Raw genomic sequence first — 24,764 nt, forward strand, 5'->3', positions numbered from 1 at the left:
CACAGTGGGCTAAATAGCTAGATTGCAATACAGAACAATGCCAGCAGCGCAGGTTCAATTCCCGTACCGGCCTCCCTGAACAGGTGCTGGAATGTGGCGACTAGGGGCTTTTCACGGTAACTTCACTGAAGCCTGCTTGTGACAATAAGCGATTATTATTCTCATGGTTCGGCTGAGAGGCCGTGTCATTTCTCACAAGAAGCCGTCTGTTTCTTGAAAACCGATGCCTCAACTTACAAGACCAGAAGAAATAGAACTTATATTGAACTTCAGCATTTGTTCAGCAAATATCTAACGGAACAATGCTTTCTCTTCAATTAATAATGCATCATTCTGATCTTCCTACAGAAAAAAATCATCCACCTTTACTCAATATTTGTTTCATTATTCAATGTTTAACATCAGTATTTTTATTTATTATATATGTCTTCATTTTGAATTGAATAACTCTGAAATATACACCATTGAATTGCAAACGTAACTGAGCAACAAAAGAAACTTGTTAAGTGGGTAATACAAAGCCAATGGTGCTTTGTTCAGTTTGACCACAGTCAGCTTTTAAACAAAGTCAAATATAGTTAAATGAAGTGAATTGAGAATTATGTGTTGCTTATATTTGATCCCTCTGTGTTTAGGTGTGAAACATTCTGCAGCCTAAATACCGTTCATATGTAAGAAAGGTGGGCTGACAGCAAATCCACACTGAGGCTGGATTTCCTCATCTCCCCGACTGGCTTTTCCTGTTTCTCCATCAAGAACTGTTTTTTTTCAACAAGCTGGTTCAGTTAATTCTCTGGGTTGCCTCTAATTCAGTTATTGATTTGTTTGTGTCTGTCTATATGAGCACACATTACCATTAGATATATTTGAATATTAATCTGTGTCTAGAGCCATTAAATTCTTTTGTGAACTGAGCAAACTGCCAAGATCCGCACTTTGTATTTTCATGTATGGAACAATCTGTCTGGACTGTACACAGAACAATACTTTTCACTGTACCTCGGTACACGTGACAATAAATCAAATCCAATCAAAGAGACAGTTTCTTTCTCGTCTTCAGATTGAACAATGAGCCGCCTTAAAAATTATTCATTCATGGGAGGTGGGCGTCACTGGCTAGGCCAGCATTTACTGCTCATTCCAATTGCCCTTGAACTGCGTGTCTTGTGAGGCTATTTCAGAGGTTACTTACAAATCAACCACAACATTGCTGTGGATCTGGAGTCACGTGTAGGCCAAACCACGTAAGGAGAGCAGATTTCCTGAAGGACATTCGTGAACCAGACGGGTTTTTAGAACAATCCACAATGTCATCACTAGCCTTTTAATTTGAGACTTTTATTCAATTTCAATATCTGTCGTAGCCAGATTCAATCCCAGATCCCCAGAGCATTAAACTGGGTCACTGGATTACTAGTCCAGTAACAATACCATTACACCACTGCCTAGTCACACTCCGGCGCCTGTTCGGGTACATAGAGGGAGAATTCAGAATGTCCAAATTATCTAACAGCATGTCTTTTGGGACTTGAGGGAGGAAACCGAAGCACCCGGAGGAAACCCAAGCAGACATAAGGAGAACATGTAGACTCCACACAGTGACTCAAACCAGGAATCGAACCTTGGACCCTGGCGCTGTAAAGCAACAGTGCTACTGTGCAGCCAGAGAAAACTTGGAAACCAGTGGCAGGATTGGACAGAGTCAGCATGGATTTATGAAGGGGAAATCATGCTTGACAAATTTACTGGAAATCTTCGAGAGTGTAACTGGTAGAGTAGACGAGGGAGAGCAAGTGGATGTGGTCTATTTGGACTTTCAGATGACTTTTGACCCGCGTAAGAGATTAGTGTGTAAACTAAGAGCACATGGGATTAGGGGTAGTATATTGATATGGATAAAAAAAAATGGCTGGCAGACAGGAAACAAAGAGTAGGAATTAATGGTCTTTTTCAAATTGGCAGGCAGTGACTAGTGGGGTACCGCAGGGATCGGTGCTCGGACCCCAGTTATTCCCAAGATATATTAATGATTTTTTAAAAAAATGTAAGTACCCAATTCCTTTTTTCTAATTAAGGGGCAATTTAGTGTGGCCAATTCACCTATCCTGCACATCTTTGGGTTATGGGGTTGAGACCCATGGAGAACTTGTCTCCACACAGACAGTGACCCGGGGCAGAATTGAACACTGGTCCTCAGTGCCGTGAAGCAGCAGAGCTAACCACTGTGCTACCCTATATATTAACTATTTCGATCAGGTCATAAAATGAGAAGGCAGACTATTATCTGAATGGCCATAGATTAGGAGCGGGGGAATGTGCAACGAGACCTGGGTATCCTCGTACACCAGTCACTGAAGGTAAGCATGCAGCTACAGCAGGCGGTAAAGAAGGCAAATGGTATGCCAGCCTTCATTGCGAGCGGATTAGAGTCCAGCAGCAGGAATATCTTGCTGCAATTATACAGGGCCTTGGCGAGGCCATACCTGGAATAGTGTGCGCAGTTTTGGTCTCCTTATCTGAGGAAGGATGTTCTTGGTCCAGAGGGAGCGCAGCGAAGGTTTACCAGACTGATTCCTGGGATGGTGGGACTGACGTATGAGATTGAATCAGTTAGGATTGTATTCGCTGGAGTTCAGAAGAATGGGGGAATCTCATAGAAACCTATAATATTCTAACAGGGCTTGACAGGGTAGACGCAGGAAAGATTTTCCCGGTGGTGGGAGTGTACAGAACCAGAGGTCGCAGTCTGAGGATATGGAGTAGACCATTGAGGACAGAGATGAGGAGAAATTTCTTCAACCAGAGTGGTGAGCCTGTGGAATTTGTTACCACAGGAAATAGTTGAGGCCAATACATTGTATGTTTTCAGAAAGCAGTTAGATATAGCACTGAGGGCGAAGGGAATCAAAGGATATGGAGAGGAAAGCGGGATTAAGCTATTGAGTTGGATGATAAGAGATGATCATAATGAATGGCAGAGCAGACGCAAAGTGACAAATGGTCTCATCCTGCTCCTATTTTCTCTGTAATCCCTTCTCACACTAAGAGCAGGTGAATGGCCTCTCCCCAGTGTGAACTCGCTGGTGTGACTGCAGGTTGGTTAACTGTGTGAATCCCTTCTCACACTAAGAGCAGGTGAATGGCTTATCCCCAGTGTGAACTCGCTGGTGTGTCTGCAGACTGGATAACTGAGTGAATCCCTTCCCACACTGAGAGCAGGTGAATGGCTTATCCCCAGAGTGAACTCGCTGATGTGACTGCAGGTTGGTTAACTGTGTGAATCCCTTCCCACACTGAGAGCAGGTGTATGGCCTCTCCCCAGTGTGAACTCGTTGATGTCTCCGCAGGGCAGATAACTGAGTGAATTCATTCCCACACTGAGAGCAGGTGAATGGCCTCTCCCCAGTGTGAACTCTCTGGTGTGTCCGCAGGGTGAATAACTGAGAGAATCCCTTCCCACAGTGAGAGCAGATGTATGGCCTCTCCCCAGTGTGAATTCGCTGATGTCTCCGCAGGGTGGATGAATCAATGAATCCCTTCCCACACTGAGAGCAGGTGAACGGTCTCTCTCCAGTGTGAACTCGCTGGTGTGTCTGCAGGGTGACTAACTGAGTGAATCCCTTCCCACACTGAGAGCAAGTCAACAGTCTCTCCCCAGTGTGAACTCGCTGGTGTGCCTGCAGACTGGATAACTGAGTGAATCCCTTCCCACACGGAGAACAGGTGAACGGTCTCTCCCCAGTGTGAACTCGCTGATGTCTCTGCAGACTGGATAACTGAGTGAATCCCTTCCCACACGGAGAACAGGTGAATGGTCTCTCCCCAGTGTGAACTCGCTGATGTCTCTGCAGACTGGATAACTGAGCGAATCCCTTCCCACACTGAGAGCAGGTGAATGGCCTCTCCCCAGTGTGAACTTGCTGGTGTCTCAGAAAGGTGGATGAATTAATGAATCCCTTCCCACACTGAGAGCAGGTGAATGGCCTCTCCCCAGTGTGACTGCGTCGATGAGTCTCCAGCTGAGATGGGAATCTGAATCCCTTCCCACAGTCCCCACATTTCCACGGTTTCTCCATGTTTTGGGTCCCCTCGTGTCTCTCCAGATTGGACAATCAGTGGAAGCCTTGTCTACACTCAGAACATGTGCACTGTCTCTCCTCACTGTGAATGGTGTAATTTTTTTTCAGGCTGTGTAATAGTTGAAGCTCTTTCCACAGTCAGTTCACTGGAACACTCTCACTCGGGTGTGTGTTGTGTGGGTCTCGGTGCTTTTCCAATCACATGCACGTTTAAAATCTTTTGAAGCTGACAGATCGGACAAACATTTCTCCTTCTCACCGATGATATTCAGAGCTCGATGATATTCAGATCAGAAGGAATCGAGTGAGTTTGTCACATCGAGACATGATGTTTGAGATTTCGGTCTATAATTCCTCCTCTTCCAATATCCTTTATAAACAATTTATAAAAGTCATCATTGTTAGTGCAGGATAGAAATTCAGAACAGACAATTCTAGTTCCTGTGGAACATTATTTCCTCTCTTGTTCTCCAAAAGCTGTAAATCTCCATCCCACACACTCTCCCTCCACTCTCACTCTACTGTATCTAATATTCACCCTCCCAATTCTCCTGAAGTTGCTGATTCATGTTGATTGACAGATCCAAGCTCAGCTCACTGCTTCCTGACCAGGACACAGATTACAATAGCTGCAAGAGTAGGCCATTCGGCCCACCGATCCTTGTCAATCAACCTCAGCACCATTTTCCCCACACGATCCCCATATCATCAACATCTAGAAACCTGTCAATATTTGTCTTGAACATACCGGATGACGGAGGCTCCACATTCCTCTGGGGTAGAGAATTCCAAAGCTTCACCACATCCTCGAGTGAAGAAATCCCTCCTCATCTCAGCTTTCTCTCTATTTTCCGACCTGTTCCCCATAACCCTGAACTCCATTGTCAATAAAATATCTGTCAAACTTGTGCTTCAATATATTCAATAGTCCCCCAGATACAACTGGTCCCTGTGGAAGAGAAATCCAAAGACTAACAACCCTCTGAGGGAAGAGGTGACTGGAAATCTATAACGTAGCTACAGTCTTGTATTACAAGCCTGAAATAATATGTTTACTTTATTACAGAAGGATAAATAATATATCTAATCCATATAACAACACTAGCCATATTTCTGTCCATTATTAATTGACTGTCCCCTGAAATGTCAGCCATCTCCTGACATATCTCTGTCCATTATTAATTTAATTGCCCTGAAATGTCAGCCATCTCCTGGGGAACTCACCCCTTTAATTGTGAACATTAGGAAACAGATAATCCTTTTTGAAATAAATTTAGAGTAACCAATTATTTTTTATTGCAATTAAGGTGCAATTTAGTGTGGCCAATCCACCTACCCTGCACATCTTTGGGTTGTGGAGCTGAGACCCATGCAGACACAGGGAGAATGTGCAAACTCCACACGGACAGTGACCCGGAGCCGGGATGGAACCCGGGTCCTTGGCACCGTGAGGCAGCAGTGCTAAGCACCATGCTTTTAGTCAGTCAAATAAATGCGTCAATCTGTTAACGCAACATTTTTCAAACTTTTTTCCGGGGACCCATTTTTATCAACCTGCCAACCATCGACTTCCGGTTGCGGTGATGCCTAGCTAGCCGCACGCTTCGGCGGCTCCAGCTCCGACGGACCTTTGGGCTCTTTTAAGAGCCCCAACGGGGAATTTTTCGACGACGCGACCCGGTGTGGGGTGTGTGGGAAGGGATTCCCCCCCGAACGAAGAAGGAAGAAACCGGTGGCGGCGGCTGCAGCCAGAGGAATCATCGAACAAAAGGTCAGAGGGAGAGAAATACAAGATGGCGGCGGAGAAAGCGCAGGCGACATGGGGGCCTGAGCAGGATGAAATCGTGAGACGGTGCGTGGAACTGCTGAAGAGGGAGGTGCTGACCCCGATGCTACAGGCAATTGAGGGGCTCAAGGAGACATTAAAGACCCAGGAGACTGAGCTCCGCGTGGTGGAGCAGAAGGTGACAGATATTGAGGACGAGATCCTGGGCCTGGCGGTTAAGACTCAGACGCACGAGGCACTTCATAAAAAGTGTACTGAAAGAATCGAGGCCCTAGAAAACGGAGCGCGAAGGAAGAACCTTCGGATACTAGGTCTCCCTGAGGGTGTGGAAGGAGTGGACTGTGGAGAGTACGCAAGTAAGATGCTAAGCTCGTTGATGGGAGCTGAGGCCCCTGCGGGCCCCATGGAGGTGGAGTGGGCAAATCGGATTCCGGCGAGAAGACCAAAAGCGGGAGAACCACCGAGGGCGATAATCGTGCGATTTTACCGCCTTAAGGTCAGAGAAGAGGTCCTGAGATGGGCTAAAAAGGTGCGGAGTAGCAAATGGGAGAATGCGGTGGTACGGATATACCAGGATTGGAGTGCGGAGGTGGCGAGAAGGAGGGCGAGCTTCAACCGAGCCAAAGAGGTGTTGCATAAAAGGAAGGTGAAGTTTGGGATGCTGCAGCCGGCAAGACTATGGGTCACGTATCAGGAGAGACACTATTATTTCGAGACGGCGGAGGAAGCATGGTCCTTCATCAAAGAAGAGAAATTGGACCGGAACTGAGGGACTGATGCTGCAGGAAATGTTATTGTTATTGTTTTTGTTAATGTTACGGTGGAAGTTAATTGAGAAGTAAACAGGGAAGGGGGGAGACATTGGGGAAATGTGGGTGCCGGTGAGGGGGGGAAAGACGGGACATAGTCGGAGAATGGGGAAGGAGAGGGGGAGGGGAAAGGGAGCTGCGCCATAAGAGGCGGGTCAGGTAAAGGGATGTTCCCGCGCCAGAAAGAATAAGGCGGGAAGACAGGCGCAAGGGAGTTCCCCCACACGGGGGGGGGGGGTGGTCGAGGAGTGAGCAGGAGTAGCCGGGGTCAGTTGAAGTCAGCTGACTTACGGAAGTGATAGGGGGGAGCAATCATGCTAGATAGGGATCTAGCAGGGAGGGGGGGGGACGGACAACTGGGTTGCTGCTGCGGAAATCCAAAATGAAATGGCTAGAGTGGGTGGGCGGGGATGGTGTGCGACGCTGGGGGAGCGAGCGGGAGCGCGGAGGCGGGATATGGGACTGGCCTAGAGAAGGTAATGGCTAGTCGACACGGGAGGGGGGCAGGTAGCCCCCTAGTGCGGCTGATCACGTGGAACGTGAGAGGCCTGAATGGACCGATAAAAAGGGCCCGAGTGCTCGCGCATTTGAAAGGACTAAGGGCAGACGTGGTTATGCTCCAAGAGATGCACCTAAAGGTGGCGGACCAAGTTAGGCTAAGGAAAGGTTGGGTGGGACAGGTGTTCCACTCAGGACTGGACGCAAAGAACAGAGGGGTGGCCATCTTGGTGGGGAAACGGGTAGCATTTGAAGCAAAGAACATCGTAGCAGATAGCGGAGGTAGATATGTAATGGTGAGTGGTAGGCTGGAGGGAATGAAGGTCGTGTTGGTTAATGTGTATGCCCCAAATTGGGACGATGCGGGATTCATGAGACAGATGCTGGGGCGTATACCGGACCTGGAGGCAGGAAACTTGATTTTAGGAGGGGACTTTAATACGGTGCTGGACCCGGGGCTAGATAGATCCAGCTCAAGGACCGGAAGAAGGCCGGCAGCGGCCAAGGTACTTAAGGGGTTTATGGACCAAATGGGAGGAGTGGATCCATGGCGATTTTTTAGACCTAGGGCTAGGGAGTTTTCCTTCTTCTCCCATGTCCATAAAGTGTACTCTCGGATAGATTTTTTTGTTTTGGGAAGGTCGTTGATCTCTAGGGTGGAAGAAGCGGAGTACTCAGCCATAGCGGTTTCGGATCATGCCCCACATTGGGTGGACCTGGAAGTAGGAGAGGACAGGGAGCAGAGAACACTCTGGCGATTAGATGTGGGACTGATGGCGGATGAGGGAGTGTGTGCAAGAGTGCGGGGGTGTATTGAGAGATACCTGGAGGTCAATGACGACGGCGAGGTCCCTGTGGGAGTGGTATGGGAAGCATTAAAAGCGGTGGTCAGAGGAGAGCTGATCTCTATTGGGGCCCACAAAAGGAAAACAGAGGCCAAGGAAAGGGAAAGATTACTGGGAGATTTTAAGGGTGGACAGGGAATTTGCAGAGACCCCGGAGGAGGAATTGTACAGGGAGAGGAGACGACTCCAGACGGAGTTTGACCTTCTGACCACCAGAAAGGCAGAGGTACTGTGGAGGAAGGCACAGGGGAGGAGGTATGAATATGGGGAAAAGGCTAGTCGCCTGTTGGCGCATCAATTGCGAAAGAGGGCAGCAGCGAGGGAGATAGGAGGAATTAGAGACGAAAGGGGAGACACGGTGTGAAGGGCAGGAAAGATAAATGAGGTGTTCAAGACCTCCTATGAGGAACTGTATCGGTCTCAACCCCCAGAGGGAGAGGAGGGGATGCGGCAGTTCCTGGACCAATTGATGTTCCCGAAAGTGGAGGAGCAGGAGGTGGCAGGCCTGGGGCGCCGATTGAGGTGGACGAGGTTGTTAAGGGACTGGGAAGCATGCAAGCAGGGAAGGCCCCGGGGCCAGACGGGTTCCCGGTGGAATATTACAGAAAATATGTGGACTTGTTGGCCCCGTTGATGGCGAGGACGTTCAATGAGGCAAGGGAAGGAGGGACTTTACCCCCGACAATGTCGGAGGCGACGATATCGCTAATTTTGAAGAGGGACAAGATCCGTTGCAGTGCGGGTCCTATAGACGTATTTCACTATTGAACGTGGACGCCAAATTGAAGGCAAAGGTACTGGCATCGAGGATAGAGGACTGTGTCCCGGGGGTGGTGCACGAAGACCAGACAGGGTTCGTAACAGGGAGACAACTGAATGTTAACGTGCGACGACTATTAGGGGTGATAATGATGCCCCCAGTGGAGGGGGAGGCAGAGATAGTGGCGGCAATGGACGCAGAGAAGGCATTTGATAGGGTGGAGTGGGAGTATTTATAGGAAGTGTTAAGGAGGTTTGGGAATGGGTTTATTAGCTGGGTTAGACTTCTTTATGGGGCTCCAACGGCAAGCGTAGTTACAGGTCGACATAGATCGGAGTATTTCCGATTATATTGGGGAACAAGACAGGGATGCCCGCTGTCTCCATTGTTGTTCGCGTTAGCAATTGAACCTCTGGCCATGGCGTTGAGAGACTCCAGGAAATGGAGAGGGGTGATTAGAGGGGGAGAAGAGCACAGAGTCTCGTTATACGCAGATGACCTATTGTTATACGTGTCGGACCAAGCGGGGGGGGATGATAGAGGTTATGCGAATTTTGAGGTGGTTCGGGGAATTCTCGGGGTATAGGCTAAACATGGGGAAGAGTGAATTATTTGTGATACATCCAGGGGACCAGAGTAGAGAGATAGAAGGCTTACCGCTAAGGAAAGTGGAAAGAAACTTCCGATACCTGGGGATTCAGATCGCTCGGAGCTGGGGAACCTTGCACAGACTTAATCTGACACGGCTGGTAGAACAAATGGAGGAGGACTTCAAGAGGTGGGACATGCAGCCTCTATCGCTGGCGGGCAGGGTGCAAGCAATTAAGGTGATGGCCCTCCCGAGGTTCTTATTTGTATTTCAATGTCTCCCTATACTAATCACCAAGACCTTTTTTAATAAAATAGATAGGAGCATCACGAGCTTCGTGTGGGCAGGGAAAGTTCCGAGAGTAAGGAGGGGGTTCCTTCAGCGTAGTAGGGACAGAGGAGGACTGGCACTACCGAACGTGGGCGATTACTATTGGGCCGCCAATGTGACCTGCCAACCATCGCGACCTACGCCAGCCGACCTTTGCGACCCACGCCGGCCGACCTTCGCGACCCACCATTTTCTCTTACCTTGTTTGCTGCTGACAAAGTGGAGGAATCGCAATTGCGTCCAAAGCCCGTGATGTCAATGTCCGGGGGGGGGGGGGGGGGGGGGGGGGGGGGGGGCGTAACCTGCTCTCAGCCTCCCTTCAGGCAGGAAGAATATATAGAATTTAAAAAAAAATCTTCTACGTCTCTGATTGCATGACTTCGCGGGCAACAGCTGGCTTTTTTTGTTTTTACAAGTTTGGGGGGGGGGGTTCATTTGATAAAGTTTAACAGGAAAAAAATTCAGAAACTGAAAATATTTTCATCGTCCAGAAATTGGAGGTTCACCACATTTCACCTAAACATTGCAATTAAAAATGTTAAAAAATAAAAGACATTTAAAAATCAATCAATTAATTGATAAAGCTTCCAAATACGACCTGCAGGCACTTTGTTTTGGAATGTTTAAAACCAAGATTAAAAACGTTGACATTCCTGGTTGAAGTTACAGCTGCGGTGAAACCATCGTTGGATCACTCACCATTCTTGAGTGAGAGACTTCCACTTCATCAGCATCAAAGTTCAGAAAGCAACCAATCACATCATTCTCCCCAAACTTTTTGCAGCCGGCTCTTAACAATGCCGGCTGCGAACAGCCTTTAAAAACGCTGGGACTAGATTTTAGAAAATGCGGCCGCACTGCGCCTGCGTGCCCCGCTCATCGGTGCGCATGCGCAAAACTCTGAGCCGGCGCACCTGTGAGCGACCCACGCCAGCTGACCTTCACCTAGGTTTGTGGCCATTTTGAAGGCCGCTTGCAGCCGGCATTATTAAAAATCGGCTACTGCGGCTGTTGCGCACGGATTTGCGTGTTCGGGAGTGCCGCAACGGACAGCTCCGCGACCCTCTCGACACCTGCCCACAACCCGACTTTGACAATGCCTGTGTTAAGGAGATGGGTGGAAGGAATTGGAAACACTTTGTGGAGCCGTGAACCTTCACGTAAATTTTGTTTCTCCCAATTAAGGGGCAATTTAGCGTGGTTCCAGTTTGGGCTCAAATCATCAATGGGGACTCTGATCTCTGGCAAGGAAGGAAACGCTGGCAGGTGGGCGGGGAGGAATCACAAACACCCGCTGGAGGCCCCAAACCCCCAATAAGGCCCATTGATTTTATTGTCAGTCTGCAGACAGGAGCTGGAGAACTGAAACCAGGCAGAGGAGAGGGAGGGAGAAAACTGGGAGTGGAGGAAAGAAATGGTGCAGATGGTGAGATGGGTTTGGATTTCAGCCCAGGGAGGAGGGGAGTGTGTGGGACGGGGATTTACAGCTTTGGCGGGAACCAATGCTAACCGATGACTAAAGAACTGTTTTTGTTTTAATCCGAGTGTCTGGGTCCGTGTGGCGGCCACCTTGGGTGGACTTGTGGCCTGTACACATTGAAGATTTACTGGATCGTCCCTCATGGCTGATTCCACGATGGAGGGGGGGGGGGGGGGGGGCAGACTCCTGATTTAGCTGGTCGCCTGGAGCGTGAGGGGATTGGGTGGACCAGTGAAGAGGTGGAGGGTTTTCGCTCACCTAAAGAATCTAAATGCTGGTGTGGTGTTCTTGCAGGAGACTCACTTGTGGGTTAGAGATCAGACCAGACCGTGGAGGGGTGAGCCAAGTGTTTCACTCGGGCTTTGACGAAGGGCTCAAGGTGCTGCAATTCTTTTGTTTTATAAATTTAGAGCACCCAATTCATTTTTTCAAATTAAGGGGCAATTTAGCGTGGCCAATTCACCTACCCTGCACATCTTTGGGTTGTGGGGGCGAAACCCACACAAACACGGGGAGAATGTGCAAACTCCACAGGCCAGGGCCAGGAAGGAACCTGAGAGCTCGGCGCTGTGACGTAGCAGTGCTAACCACTGCACCACCGTGCTGCCCGTGAGGTGCTGCAATTCTAATCGATAAACAGGTCCCGCTTTCGGTCACTAAGATCATTGCGGACAGTAATGGGAGATACGTGGTGGTCAGTGGGTCGTTGCCCCTAACTGGGACGATGTTCATTTGTAAAAAAATTGTTGGGATCCATCCCAGACCTGGATACACATCAATTGATTCTTGGAGCAAACTTCAATTGCATACTGGATCCTAAAATGGACTGGTCCAAGCCCATTCAACCGCTACAAAAACAGGAAAAGGGAATGAAACTGGACGGACCACCCGGCAGCGACCCAGGCACCGGAAATGACAACGGCAAACCCAGCAAAAGATAAAGGAAAGCTGTTCATTAGCAGATTATAAAAGGATTATGGGACACAGATTTATGATTGTGAGCAAGTTCTACAGGGGAGGTTTTACACAGTGAGTGATAATGACCTGGAACTCAATGCTTACACACAAAGGTCGATAATCTCCAAGTCCCGATAACTCGAATGGTGCTGTCAGAATTTGATGTGAGGATTGGTTGCGAGTTTCCTGTCTGCGAATCCCTTTCTGAGCCCCTGTGAAAGAAGTTTACAAAGGCATCACTGTCAGTCCAGAAATTAAATTCAGGAAAGATAAACATTTCTCCTGGTTTGAGTTTGCTGTGTGTAAATCCTCCCCAACTAATCCCCTGTAAAAGGAGTTTCCAAAATTAATCACTGTCAGTCCAGGGTAGAAATTCACAACATTCTCTCCTCCTGCTCCCTGGTCCAGGATGACCGCTCATGCCCCCCGCTGCACAGTGACCCTCTTATCAGCAGCCGCCCGTCGATTTGAGGGTGTTGTCTACACAGGGTTGGGAGTTTCTGCCCTGGGTCTTCATGTGGCTGAACAGAGCCGCAGAGCTTTGGACACATGGGACAGGATGTCCAATGAATCGTAAAATCTAGTGCAGGAGACCATTCGGCCCATCGAGTCTGCAGCGGCCTGATCTGGCCAACTCACTGAAATGTGGTTAATTCTGAATTGCCTAGCAAGCCACTCAGTTTAAGGGCAATTAGGAATGGGCAGCCAAGCTGGTTTGTCCGTGACACTCACATCCCATAAAGAATAGAGAAAATCAAAGGGCTGTTTCCAGTGCCGGTTTCAAAGGAATCAGTACTGGGCCCTTCATTCCTGGTGACATCATTGATTTGAGAGTAAATGTAGGAACATGAGGAAGAAGTTTACCTGTGACACAAAAATAATTAAACACTTGAGGAATGAGGAAGAAAGCTGGAGGGAAAACAAGGCAAAGGATTACATGATAAATGACAGGACAGGACTAGTTAGGCCAGAGAGAGATTCCTGTGCACAGGAAGATTGCAGCAGAGAGAGTACAGAGGGGATTTAACAACATCAGCCAGAAATTGACAATGTTTGCTCAGAGGAAAGTTTGGATAAACTGGGGCTGTTTTCTTTGGAACAGAAAAGACTGAGGGAAGACCAAAATGAAATTGTGAAAAGCAGCCTGGCTAGCTCAGTCTGTAGAGCATGGGAGTCTTAATCCCAGGGCTGTGGGTTAGACCCACGTTGGGCGCTTCAGCTTCTTTAATCGGAGAACATTGAGCTGGACTGTTTTATGGGCGGCACACTAGCACAGTGGTTAGCACTGTTGCTTCACAGCGCCACGGTACCAGGATTTAATTCACACTTTGGACACTGTCTGCGCGGAGTCTGCACGTTCTCCAGTGTCTGTATGGGTTTCCTCCCACAAGTCCCGAAAGACTTGAATTGGACATTCTGAATACTCTCTGTGCCCGAATAGGTGCCAGAGTGTTACTACTAGGGGATTTTCACAGTAATTTCATTTCAGTGTTAATGTCAGCCTATTTGTGAAAAAGCACAAAGAAATGTACAGCACAGGAACAGGCCCTTCGGCCCTCCAAGCCCGTGCCGACTATGCTGCCCGTCTAAACTACAATCTTCTACTCATCCTGGGTCCGTTTCCCTCCTAATACATCCTATTCATGTATTTGTCAAGATGACCCTTAAATGTCACTATCGTCCCTGCTTCCACCACCTCCTCCGGTAGCGAGTTCCAGGCACCCATTACCCTCTGTGTAAAAAACTTGCCTCGTACATCTACTCTAAACCTTGCCCTTCTCACCTTAAACCTATGCCCCCTAGTAATTGACCCCTCTACCCTGGGGAAAAGCCTCTGACTATCCACTCTGTCTATGTCCCTCATAATTTTGTAGACCTCGATCAGGTCGCCCCTCAACCTCCTTCGTTCCAGTGAAAACAAACCGAGTTTATTCAACTGCTCCTCACAGCTAATGCCCTCCATACCAGGCAACATTCTGGTAAATCTCTTCTGCACCCCCTCTAAAGCCACCACATCCTTCTAGTAGTGTGGCGACCAGAATTGAACACTATACTCCAAGTGTGGCCTAACTAAGGTTCGATACAGCTGCAACATGACTTGCCAATTCTTATACTCAACGCCCCGGCCAATGAAGGCAAGCATGCCGTATGCCTTCTTGACTACCTTCTCCACCTGTGTTGCCCCTTTCAGTGACCTGTGGGCCTGTACTCCTAGATCTCTCTGACTTTCAATACTCTTGAGGGTTCTACCATTCACTGTATATTCCCTACCTGCATTAGACCTTCCAAAATGCATGACCTCACATTTGTCCGGAGTAAACTCCATCTGCCATCTCTCCGCCCAAGTCACCAAACAATCTAAATCCTGCTGAATCCTCTGACAGTCCTCATCGCTATCCGCAATTCCACCAACCTTTGTGTCGTCTGCAAACTTACTAATCAGACCAGTTACATTTTCCTCCAAATCATTTATATATACTACAAAGAGCAAAGGTCCCAGCACTGATCCCTGCGGAACACTACTAGTCACAGCCCTCCAATTAGAAAAGCATCCTTCCATTGCTACTCTCTGCCTTCTATGACCTAGCCAGTTCTGTATCCACCTTGCCAGCTCACCCCTGATCCTGTGTGACTTCACCTTTTGTACTAGTCTACCATGAGGGACCTTGTCAAAGGCCTTACTGAAGTCCATACAGACAACATCCACTGCCCTACCTGCATCAATCATCTTTGTGACCTCCTCGAAAAACTCTATCAAGTTAGTGAGGCACGACCTCCCCTTCACAAAACCATGCTGCCTCTCACGAAGACGTCCATTTGCTTCCAAATGGGGGTAGATCCTGTCTCGAACAACCCTCTCCAGTAATTTCCTTACCACTGACGTAAGGCTCACCGGCCTGTAGTTCCCTGGATTATCCTTGCTACCCTTCTTAAACAGAGGAACAACATTGGCTATTCTCCAGTCCTCCGGGACATCACCTAAAGACAGTGAGGATCCAAAGATTTCTGTCAAGGCCTCAGCAATTTCCTCTCTAGCCTCCTTCAGTATTCTGGGGTAGATCCCATCAGGCCCTGGGGACTTATCTACCTTAACATTTTTCAAGACGCCCAACACCTCGTCTTTTTGGATCTCAATGTGACCCAGGCAATCTACACATCCTTCCGCAGACTCAACATCTACCAATTCCTTCTCTTTGGTGAATACTGATGCAAAGTATTCATTTAGTACCTCGCCCATTTCCTCCGGCTCCACACGTAGATTCCCTCGCCTATCCTTCAGTGGGCCGACCCTTTCCCTGGCTACCCTCTTGCTTTTTATGTACGTGTAAAAAGCCTTGGGATTTTCCTTAACCCTATTTGCCAATTACTTTTCGTGACTCCTTCTAGCCCTCCTGACTCCTTGCTTAAGTTCATTCCTACTTTCCTTATATTCCCCACAGGCTTTGTCTGTTCCCAGCCTTTTAGCCCTGACAAATGCCTCCTTCTTCTTTTTGATGAGGCCCACAATATCTCTCGTTATCCAAGGTTCCCGAAATTTGCCGTATTTATCTTTCTTCCTCACAGGAACATGCCGGTCCTGAATTCCTTTCAACTGACACTTGAAAGCCTCCCACACGTCAGATGTTGATTTACCCTCAAACATCCGCCCCCAATCTCGGTTCTTCAGTTCCCGCCTAATATTGTTATAATTAGCCTTCCCCCAATTTAGCACATTCACCCTAGGACCACTCTTATCCTTGTCCACCAGCACTTTAAAACTTACTGAATTGTGGTCACTGTTCCCGAAATGCTCCCCTACTGAAACTTCTACCACCAGGCCGGGCTCATTCCCCAATACCAGGTCCAGTACCGCCCCCTTCCCTAGTTGGAGGGTTTTAAGAAGTCCTCCTGGATGCTCCATACAAACTCTGCCCCGTCTAAGCCTGTGGCACTAAGTGAGTCCCAGTGAATATTGGGGAAGTTGAAGTCTCCCATCACCACAACCCTGTTGTTTCTACTCTTTTCCAAAATCTGTCTACCTATCTGCTCCTCTATCTCCCGCTGGCTGTTGGGTGGCCTGTAGTAAACCCCCAACATTGTGACTGCACCCTTCTTATTCCTGATCTCTACCCATATAGCCTCACTGCTCTCTGAGGTGTCCTCCCGTAGTACAGCTGTGATATCTTCCCTAACCAGTAGCGCAACCCCGCCACCCCTTTTACATCCCCCTCTATCCCGCCTGAAACATCTAAATCCTGGAACATTTAGCTGCCAATCCTGCCCTTCCCTCAACCAGGTCTCTGTAATGGCAACAACATCATAGTTCCAAGTACTAATCCAAGCTCTAAGTTCATCTGCCTTACCCGTAATACTTCTTGCATTAAAACATATGCACTTCAGGCCACCAGACCCGCTGTGTTCAGCAACTTCACCCTGTCTGCTCTGCCTCAGAGCCGTACTGTCCCTATTCTCTAGTTCTCCCTCAATGCTCTCACCTTCTGACCCATTGCTCCCGTGCCCACCCCCCTGCCATACTAGTTTAAACCCTCCCGTGTGACACTAGCAAACCTCGCGGCCAGGATATTTATTCCTCTCCAGTTTAGATACAACCCGTCCTTCTTATATAGGTCACACCTGCCCCGGAAGAGCTCCCAGTGGTCCATAGAACAGAAACCCTCCCTCCTACACCAGCTGTTTAGCCACGTGTTTAGCTGCTCTATCTTCCTATTTCTAGCCTCACTGGCACGTGGCACAGGGAGTAATCCCGAGATTACAACTCTAGGAGGTCCTGTCTTTTAACTTTCTGCCTAGCTCCCTGAACTTCTGCTGCAGGACCTCATGTCTCTTCCTGCCTATTACTTTAGTACCAATATGTACAATAACCTCTGCCTGTTTGCCATCCCCCTTCAGGATGCCCGCTACCCATTCAGAGACATCCTGGACCCTGACACCAGGGAGGCAACATACCATCCTGGAGTCTCTTTCTCGTCCACAGAAGCGCTTATCTGTGCCCCGGCTATAGATTCCCCTATGACTATTGCTCTTCTGCGCATTGACCCTCCCTTCTGAACATCAGAGCCAGCCGTGGTGCCACTGCTCTGGCTGCTGCTGTTTTCCCCCGATAGGCTATCCCCCCTGACAGTATCCAAAGGCGTATACCTGTTTGAGAGGGGGACAACCACAGGGGATTCCTGCACTGACTGCCTGCCCTGTCTGGTGGTCACCCATTTCTCTGCCTGCACCTTGGGTGTGACCACATTTATATAACTGCTATCTATGACGCTTTCCGCCACTTGCATGCTCCTAAGTGCATCCAACTGCCGCTCCAACTGAACCATGCGGTCTGTGAGGAGCTCCAGTTGGGTGCACTTTCTACAGATGAAGCCATCCGGGATGCTGGAAGCCTCCCGGACCTGCCACATCTCACAGTCAGAGCACTGCACCCCTCTAACTGACATTGTGTTAATTAATTAGTAAATTAAAGTTAAAAGTTAAATTTATTTCAAAAAAAGTTACTGTTAACTATCTGTTTCCTCGCACTAGATTTCTACTATAAATGTGAAAGCTAAATACAGTACTCTCCGATCTCTGGCTTAGATACCCCTCTAAATTATGATTAAGTAATTATGTTTAATTAGTTTACCAATGCTTAATTTTTTTAAATTTAGTGTAGATTCCCAACCAGTCATTCAGGTCACAGCTTTTCTGTGATGTCACTTCAGTCCCCCCCCCCCCCCCCCCCCCCCCCACACACAATTTGTAAAGGTAATAAAAGTAAAAATGAGTAAAACTCACTTACTTACCTTCTGAGGGTCTCATATGCTCTCTGGTTCTCTCCCGGCAGATTAAAAGTTACAGGCCAGAAGAAAGAGAGAACAAAACAGTAGGGGAAAAGCACCTTCTCCCACTCTGCACCGAATTACCTCACTGCACCAAATTACCAAGTTCAAATTCCCACTCTGGATGTGTCTCACTCAGGCTGTGTCTCTTTGACCTGCACAATGCTTACAATAATAAAGATTATTCTAAATGTATAAAATTCTGGGGGATCATGGTGGCACAGTGGCTGTGTGCCTACATGCTGGGGACCCGGGTTCGATCCTGGCTACAGTCTGTAAGGAGTTTGCACATTATATCATTGTCTGTGTGGGTTTCACCCCCACAACCCAAATATGTGCAGGTTAGATGGCTTGGCCAAATTAAATTGCCCCTTGATTGGAAAAAAATATAAATGTATATATTTTAAAAATTCTGTGGGATCTAAATAGATTGGATAGGAAGGTCCGAATCCCTTTGGTTGAGGGATGCATATAAAAGGGGGCAGAGATTTAGGGAAGGACTAGGAGGTTTAGAGGGTGGTGAGGATCTGTGACATGCTGCCTGAAATGATTGCAGAAATCCTCATAACATTTAAAAAGTATTCGATAGACATTTAAATTGATGTAACGTAAAAAGCTACAGACCACAATCTAGAAATTGGGATGAGACCGAATACCTACTTTGTAGCCACGATGAACTGAATGAAATGCAACAGAAACAACAAACTTAACAAAATCCGGGATAGGAACTCTCACTACTAACAATGTCAGCAGTTTGCCCAGTTTAGCTGCCAAGTATGTTAATGCGGTAATTTTAAAATTTACCTGCATACATAACAGTATAACAGCAAATTATTTAACTTCCTCAATGTGATCGGTGCAATTAGTCTCAAACTTAACCCGGAATGGTCACTTACATATTCCCAGTCACTCTGATATATGAAATCCTCAGACAGAACTGACAAACCATTTTACCTCTCAATGATATTCAGGTCCTGTTGAGTAACTCTGTCAGATGATGATGTGATGTTTGGATTGAAGTTCCCGTTAGTAAATCCTCCTCTTTGTAAAGGAACTTCACTCTCAGTCCAGGAGAGAAATTCACAAGATTATCGCTTCCGGCTTCCGGGTCCTGGACCACCGTGCATGCGCCCTTGATGCTTTTCCAGTCACACTGATGTTTGAAATCTTTAGCTGACAGTTTGGGTAAACATTTCTCCTTCTAGATTCAAAGGCTGATGATATACAGGTTCCAGGGAATCGAGTGACTGTCAGATCGAGACGTGACTTTTGAGATTTCGGTCTGTAATTCCTCCTCGTCTAATATCCTGTAAAAACAATTTATAAAATTTATCAGTTAGTACAGGATAGAAACTCAGAAGACAATTCTCGTTCCTGTGGAACATTATTTCCTCTCTCATTCTCCAAAAGTTGTAAATCTCCATCGCACACACTCCCTCCATTCTCACTCTGCTGTGTCTAATATTCACCCTCCCCATTCTCCTGAAGGTGCTGATTCAGGCTGATTGACAGCTCCATGCTCACAGCTTCCTGTCCAGGAGATCACAACAAATATGAGCTGCAGCCGGCCATTCGGCCCATCGAGCCTGAACCATTCAATGAGATCCTTGGCCAATCTACCTCAGCACCGTTTTCCCCACACTATCCCCCTATCCTTCGACGTCTTCAATATCTCAAAATCTATCAATCTGTGTCTTGAAAATACTTGATGACTGGATCACCAGAATCCTCGGGAGTAGAGAATTCCAAAGCTTCACCACGTCCTCGAATAAAGAAATTTCTTCTCATCTCAGCTTTCTCTCCATTTACCTGCCAGTTCCGCATAACTCTCAAATCCTCATCAATCAGAAATATGTCTGTGCCGGGGTGTCGAGCATGTGATTCGGGTGCGGGAGCTGCTTTTCTGCAGGTTCTGGTGCCACTCACCTATAATCTAACACTTATCCTGTTAGCCCGGCACTCATCTACCTTATCCTTGAATTAATATTTGTTATGATGTCTTTGGAAGACTTCAGGGTTCGGATTGGTAGGATTATGCCAGTAAAAGTGAAGAAATCATTGATAAAACAGCACAGGTGGATTCAGCAGGAATGGAGCCGCCTTTTCAACATGGCGGCCTGACCCTCAGGAGGTCTCTCGGCCCCGCGCTCTCTGGGAGGCGGCAAAAATGATGACTGCCGACATTATCCGTGCTACTGACCAGAGGCGGAGTGTGCTGACTCAATGTCTGTGTGCTCAAGAGGACCAGCTGCAAAACGCCATGAAGAGGCTCGATGATCCGGAGGAGAGAATCCTGAACATTCAGCAAGATGCCTCCTCGACGGAGGCAAGAATTCTACCTTTGAAAACCAGCCGAGTGGCGTGGCGAAGGTCCTGGAGGACCGAGGGTTGGAGAAAGACCATCCGAGTCGGCGACCTGTCAGATGGTCATCATAGAATTTACAGTGTAGGAGGCCACTCGGCCCATCGAGTCTGCCCCTTGGAAACAGCACCCCAGCCAAGCCCATACCTCCACCCCATCCCTGTAACCCAGTAACCCCACCTAACCTTTTATTTGGACACTGAGGACAATTTATCTTGGCCAATCCACCTAAGCTGCACATCGTTGGACTGTGGGAGGAAACCGGAGCACCTGGAGGAAACCCACACAAACAAGGGGAGAACGTGCAGACTCCGCACAGTCAGTGACCCAAGCTGGGAATCGAACCTGGTACCCAGGAGCTGTGAAGCCACTGTGCTAACCATTGTGCTACCGTGCTGCCCATAAACAATGTTATTTTCTGCCCATTTAGTGTGGAAGGTGAGGGCCCCGTTAGGTTCTTCGAGGACCGACTGCCACGTTTTCTCAAACTGGATGTGAAGCCTGGGTGTTTCGAATTAGAAAGGGTGCATCATATCCTGTCTCTGAGGCCGAGGGATAGTTTTCATCCCAGGCCTGTAATCATTCACTTCCACAACTTGAAAGAAGGTCCTGGGGACGGTGAGGTGGCACCTGGCTACGGGCGGGAGTGAGGATTTAGGACTTTTCGGCAGCAACACAAACGAAGCGTCGAGACTTTGATGAAGTTCAAAGGCAGCTCAAGCCTGTGGGGAGTGAATTCCGTCAGGCTTTATCCTGAGACCGGAAAAATGGTAGCCAACAACTCCGTCAAGTCTTTCAATAATCCAACTATTTCATTGACCTTCATTAAATCCATGAAGAGCCAGGATCTGGAGGGATGGTTTGCAGCTCGGACTAACTCAGGTTCTAATCCGGATTCTTTCCCTGTCATGGTGTTGTCTGAATTTCAGAATCACAGGAATACACATAGGGACAGGAGTAGGCCATTCAGCCCCTCGAGTCTGTCCTGCCATTTAGTGAGATCATGGCTGATCTGTGACCTAACTCCATATCCCTGAATATCTTTGCTGAACAAAAGTCTATCTATTTCAGATATAAAATTAACTGATCCAGCTTCACCTGCTGTTTGTGGGAGAGAGTTCCAAACCTCTCCCACCCTGTGTGTGAAGAGGTTCTTCCAAACATCTCTCCTGAACGGTCTAGCCCTGATTTTTAGACAATGTTCCCTAGTTTTAGAATCTCCAACCAGTGGAAATAGTTTATCTTCATCGACCCTGTCTTTCCCTGTTAATATCTTAAATACTTCAATCAGATCACACCTTAATCTTCTAAATTCTAGCAAAAACGGACCTAATTTGTATAATCTCTCCTCGTAATTTAACCCCGTAGTCCAGTGATGCACGATCAATGACCACTAAAGCGAGGTTGTAGTCCAACTGAAGGCTTTAATAAGCTAGATGTTTCCCCCAGCAGCTCAGGTACAGAATGAAGGCTACTGGGGCGGCACGGGCTCTTATACCCCACCTTGCAAGGGCGGAGCTACCATACAGTTTGACCAATGGGAAACATACAATATCTACCAATGGTGTTCCAGCATTACCAGGTACCGTAATACCTCTACTACCGCATCCAGGTATCGTGGCGTATCGTTTTAGTAAATCTATGTTGCAGTCCCTCCAAGACCAAAATACCCTCCCTAAGGTGTGGTGCCCAGAATGGCTCGCAGTTCTCCAAGTTGGGTCTTACCAGGGTTTTGTACAGCAGCAGCATAACCTCTGTGACTTTATACTCCAATCCTCTAGATATAAATGCCTTTCGCCTTTTTGATTATGTCCTGGACTTGTTTGTACTCCTGTACCCCAAGTCTCTTTGAACATCCACTGTACCGAACCTCTTTCCATTTAGAAAATACTCTTATCCTTTTTTTGTCCAGAATGGCCAATCTCCCACACTTGCTTACATTCAATTTGATCCGTCACAAATTTGCCCATTTAATTAATCTGTCAATATCACCTTGCAATTTAATGCCATCATCTGGGCTGTCTACAATGCCACTTAAATTTGTTTCATCAGCAACAGTGCAGAAGAGGCCTCGGGCCCATCATGTCTGCACTGATACATGAAAAACACTAGACCTGCCGACCTAATCCCTGTGTCAGCATTTGGCCATACCCTTGAATGTGATGACGTACCAACTGTTCATCAAGGTACTTTTTAAAAGGATGTGAGGCAACCCGCTTCTACCATCCTCCCAGGTAATGTATTCCAGGCCATCACCACCCTCCGGGTAAAAAGATTTCGCCTCAAAACCCCCTGCCCCTCAACATGAAAGTGTGTCCCCTTGTGACAGACCCTTTGTACAAGGGGACGCTCCCGATCCACTCTGCCCATATCCCTCATAATCTTGTCCACCTCGATCAGGTCGCCCCTCAGTCTTCTCTGCTCCAATGAAAACAACCCAAGCCTATCCAACCTCTCTCCAAAGCTGAAACGCTCCATCCCAGGCAACATCTTGGTGAATCTCCTCTGCTCACCCTTCAGTGCAATCACATCCTTCCTATAATGTGGCGACCAGAATTGCTCACAGTACTCCAGCTGTGGCCTCACCAAAGTTCAATGCATCTCCAACGTGACCTCCTTGCTTTTGTAATCTATATGTCAATTGATTATTTTTTTGGCTGGAGAAACGCTTTATTCAACTTAAAAGCCTGTTGCGGCACTCACCGAGAGAGTGTGACTGAGAGAGTGAGACAGAGAGAGAGAGAGAGACAGAGAGAGGGGAACGGAAAGGCAGAGAGAGAGCCTTTTTCACTCGCTCCCTCCACCCTCTCTCCGTCTCTGTCCCCAGGCCCTCACACCCACAGCAATCCAACAGTGACAGCAGCAGAAACTCCATTTAATTTTAGCCTCACATTTCAGTCTGAAACACAGCCTTATTGATTCCAGGATTATTAAATCCAGAATTACACCCACTTCCCGTTCAGAGACTTTAATTCCGCAACATCCTAAATTGCTTTATAGTTCATGGATTCATTTCTAAAAAGTCACCTCCCTGCTGTTAAATGAGAGAGTTCACCAGAGTCCAAGGGACTGGATCTGAACCGTGTCCCAGGGAAAGGAGCGCCCTCTCCCAGCCGGATGCTAATGAGGTAATCACGATTTTCAGTCAAATTAACATGTAAGGGGATAGGAGGAGGCGCATCGATCCCTCCCTATACAACCCCTCCCATCTCGCTCTGTACCCAGAAGCCCGACCTTGCATAGAAATTTGGGAAGGACACAAAGGTGTGTGTGGGAATGAGGTGAAGCAACAAGAGATGACGATGTGGGGGGCGGCGGATGTTGTGGTGGAGACGGTCCGAGCGGGAAGGTGGAAAAGGCTGTGTCATGGTAACGGGTGCCGCCTGGAGCTGGTCGACCTTCCGCGGCTTGGCCGCCCTGCCTGGCCCCCCCGAGCTGGCCTGGGCCGACCTCAGCGGCCTGAACCAACTCACCGTCCGTGGCGCCGCGCTGGCTTGGCCGCCCGGGCCTGTCCTCTCCACCCTCCGCCTGCTGGCCTTCCCCAAGGCCACTCCTCCCAGCGCCTCTCCCGCCTCCTGGGTCTCGCTGCCCCAACTAGGCCCCGATTGCCTCCTGGGCTCAATTTGGTTTGGCTCTAGGTCACCCGCTGCAACCTCAGCGCCGGCCTCGACGCCACCCTGAGGACTCAGGACTACCTGCGCTTCCTCAATCTCTCCCACAATCCCATCGGCGCCATCCGCGGAGCGCTGCTGCAAGCACGTGCCCCGCCTGGAGGAGCTGCGATTGGTGGGCGGCCGCCAGCGCGTCATCCATGACGCCACCTTCCGGGGCCCGTCTACTTCCGGCTGCTGGACCTCACAGCCAATTGGCCGCCGCCTCGCTGGCCTCCCTTCAGAGCCTGGACCTTGTTCCCCGGCCACCCACTGGCACTAATCCTGAACACAGTACGAAGTCTTACAACACCAGGTTAAAGTCCAACAAGCTTGTTTCGATGTCACTAGCTTTCGGAGCGCTGCTCCTTCCTCAGGTGAATGAAGGTCTGTTCCAGAAACACATATATACACAAATTCAAAGATGCCAAATAATGCTAGGAATGCGACCATTAGCAGGTGATTAAATCTTTACAGATCCAGAGATGGGTTAAAGAGGTGTGAATTGCATCAAGCCAGGACAGTTGGTAGGATTTCGCAGGCCAGATGGTGGGGGATGAATGTAATGCGACATGAATCCCAGGTCCCGGTTGAGGCCGCACTCATGTGTGCGGAACTTGGCTATAAGTTTCTGCTCGGCGATTCTGCGTTGTCGCGGGTCCTGAAGGCCGCCTTGGAGAACGCTTACCCGGAGATCAGAGGCTGAATGCCCTTGACTGCTGAAGTGTTCTCCGACTGGAAGGGAACATTCCTGCCTGGCGATTGAATTTGTCTATATATATGTTCTGGAACATACCTCT

At 48.3% G+C, this 24,764-nt stretch overlaps 3 protein-coding genes across 4 annotated transcripts in view; 1 reads left to right on the forward strand and 2 right to left on the reverse strand.

Annotated features, from left to right (window-relative positions):
- LOC140421791 (uncharacterized) overlaps positions 1-24,764 on the reverse strand; it is an 864,226-nt gene that overhangs the window by 146,147 nt on the left and 693,315 nt on the right. The gene's annotated exons all lie outside the window — the stretch shown is intronic.
- The window catches only part of LOC140421820 (uncharacterized), a 266,946-nt gene that overhangs the window by 82,296 nt on the left and 159,886 nt on the right, over positions 1-24,764 (forward strand). The gene's annotated exons all lie outside the window — the stretch shown is intronic.
- LOC140421832 (uncharacterized) lies at positions 376-24,000 on the reverse strand. The gene is made up of 4 exons (XM_072506799.1): positions 23,788-24,000; positions 18,907-19,259; positions 12,239-12,345; positions 376-4,449 (listed from the first exon to the last, which is right to left on the reverse strand). The coding sequence occupies exon 4, from the start codon at positions 4,074-4,076 to the stop codon at positions 3,126-3,128; it is 951 nt and encodes a 316-aa protein (XP_072362900.1). The 5' UTR covers positions 4,077-4,449; positions 12,239-12,345; positions 18,907-19,259; positions 23,788-24,000; the 3' UTR covers positions 376-3,125.

Source organism: Scyliorhinus torazame, chromosome 5 (genome assembly GCF_047496885.1).
Source record: "Scyliorhinus torazame isolate Kashiwa2021f chromosome 5, sScyTor2.1, whole genome shotgun sequence".
NCBI lineage: Eukaryota > Metazoa > Chordata > Chondrichthyes > Carcharhiniformes > Scyliorhinidae > Scyliorhinus > Scyliorhinus torazame.

Bases quoted from the DNA above. Each gene is read 5' to 3' on its own strand.
- LOC140421832 (XM_072506799.1), bottom strand. From the start codon at position 4,076: ATGGAGAAACCGTGGAAATGTGGGGACTGTGGGAAGGGATTCAGATTC.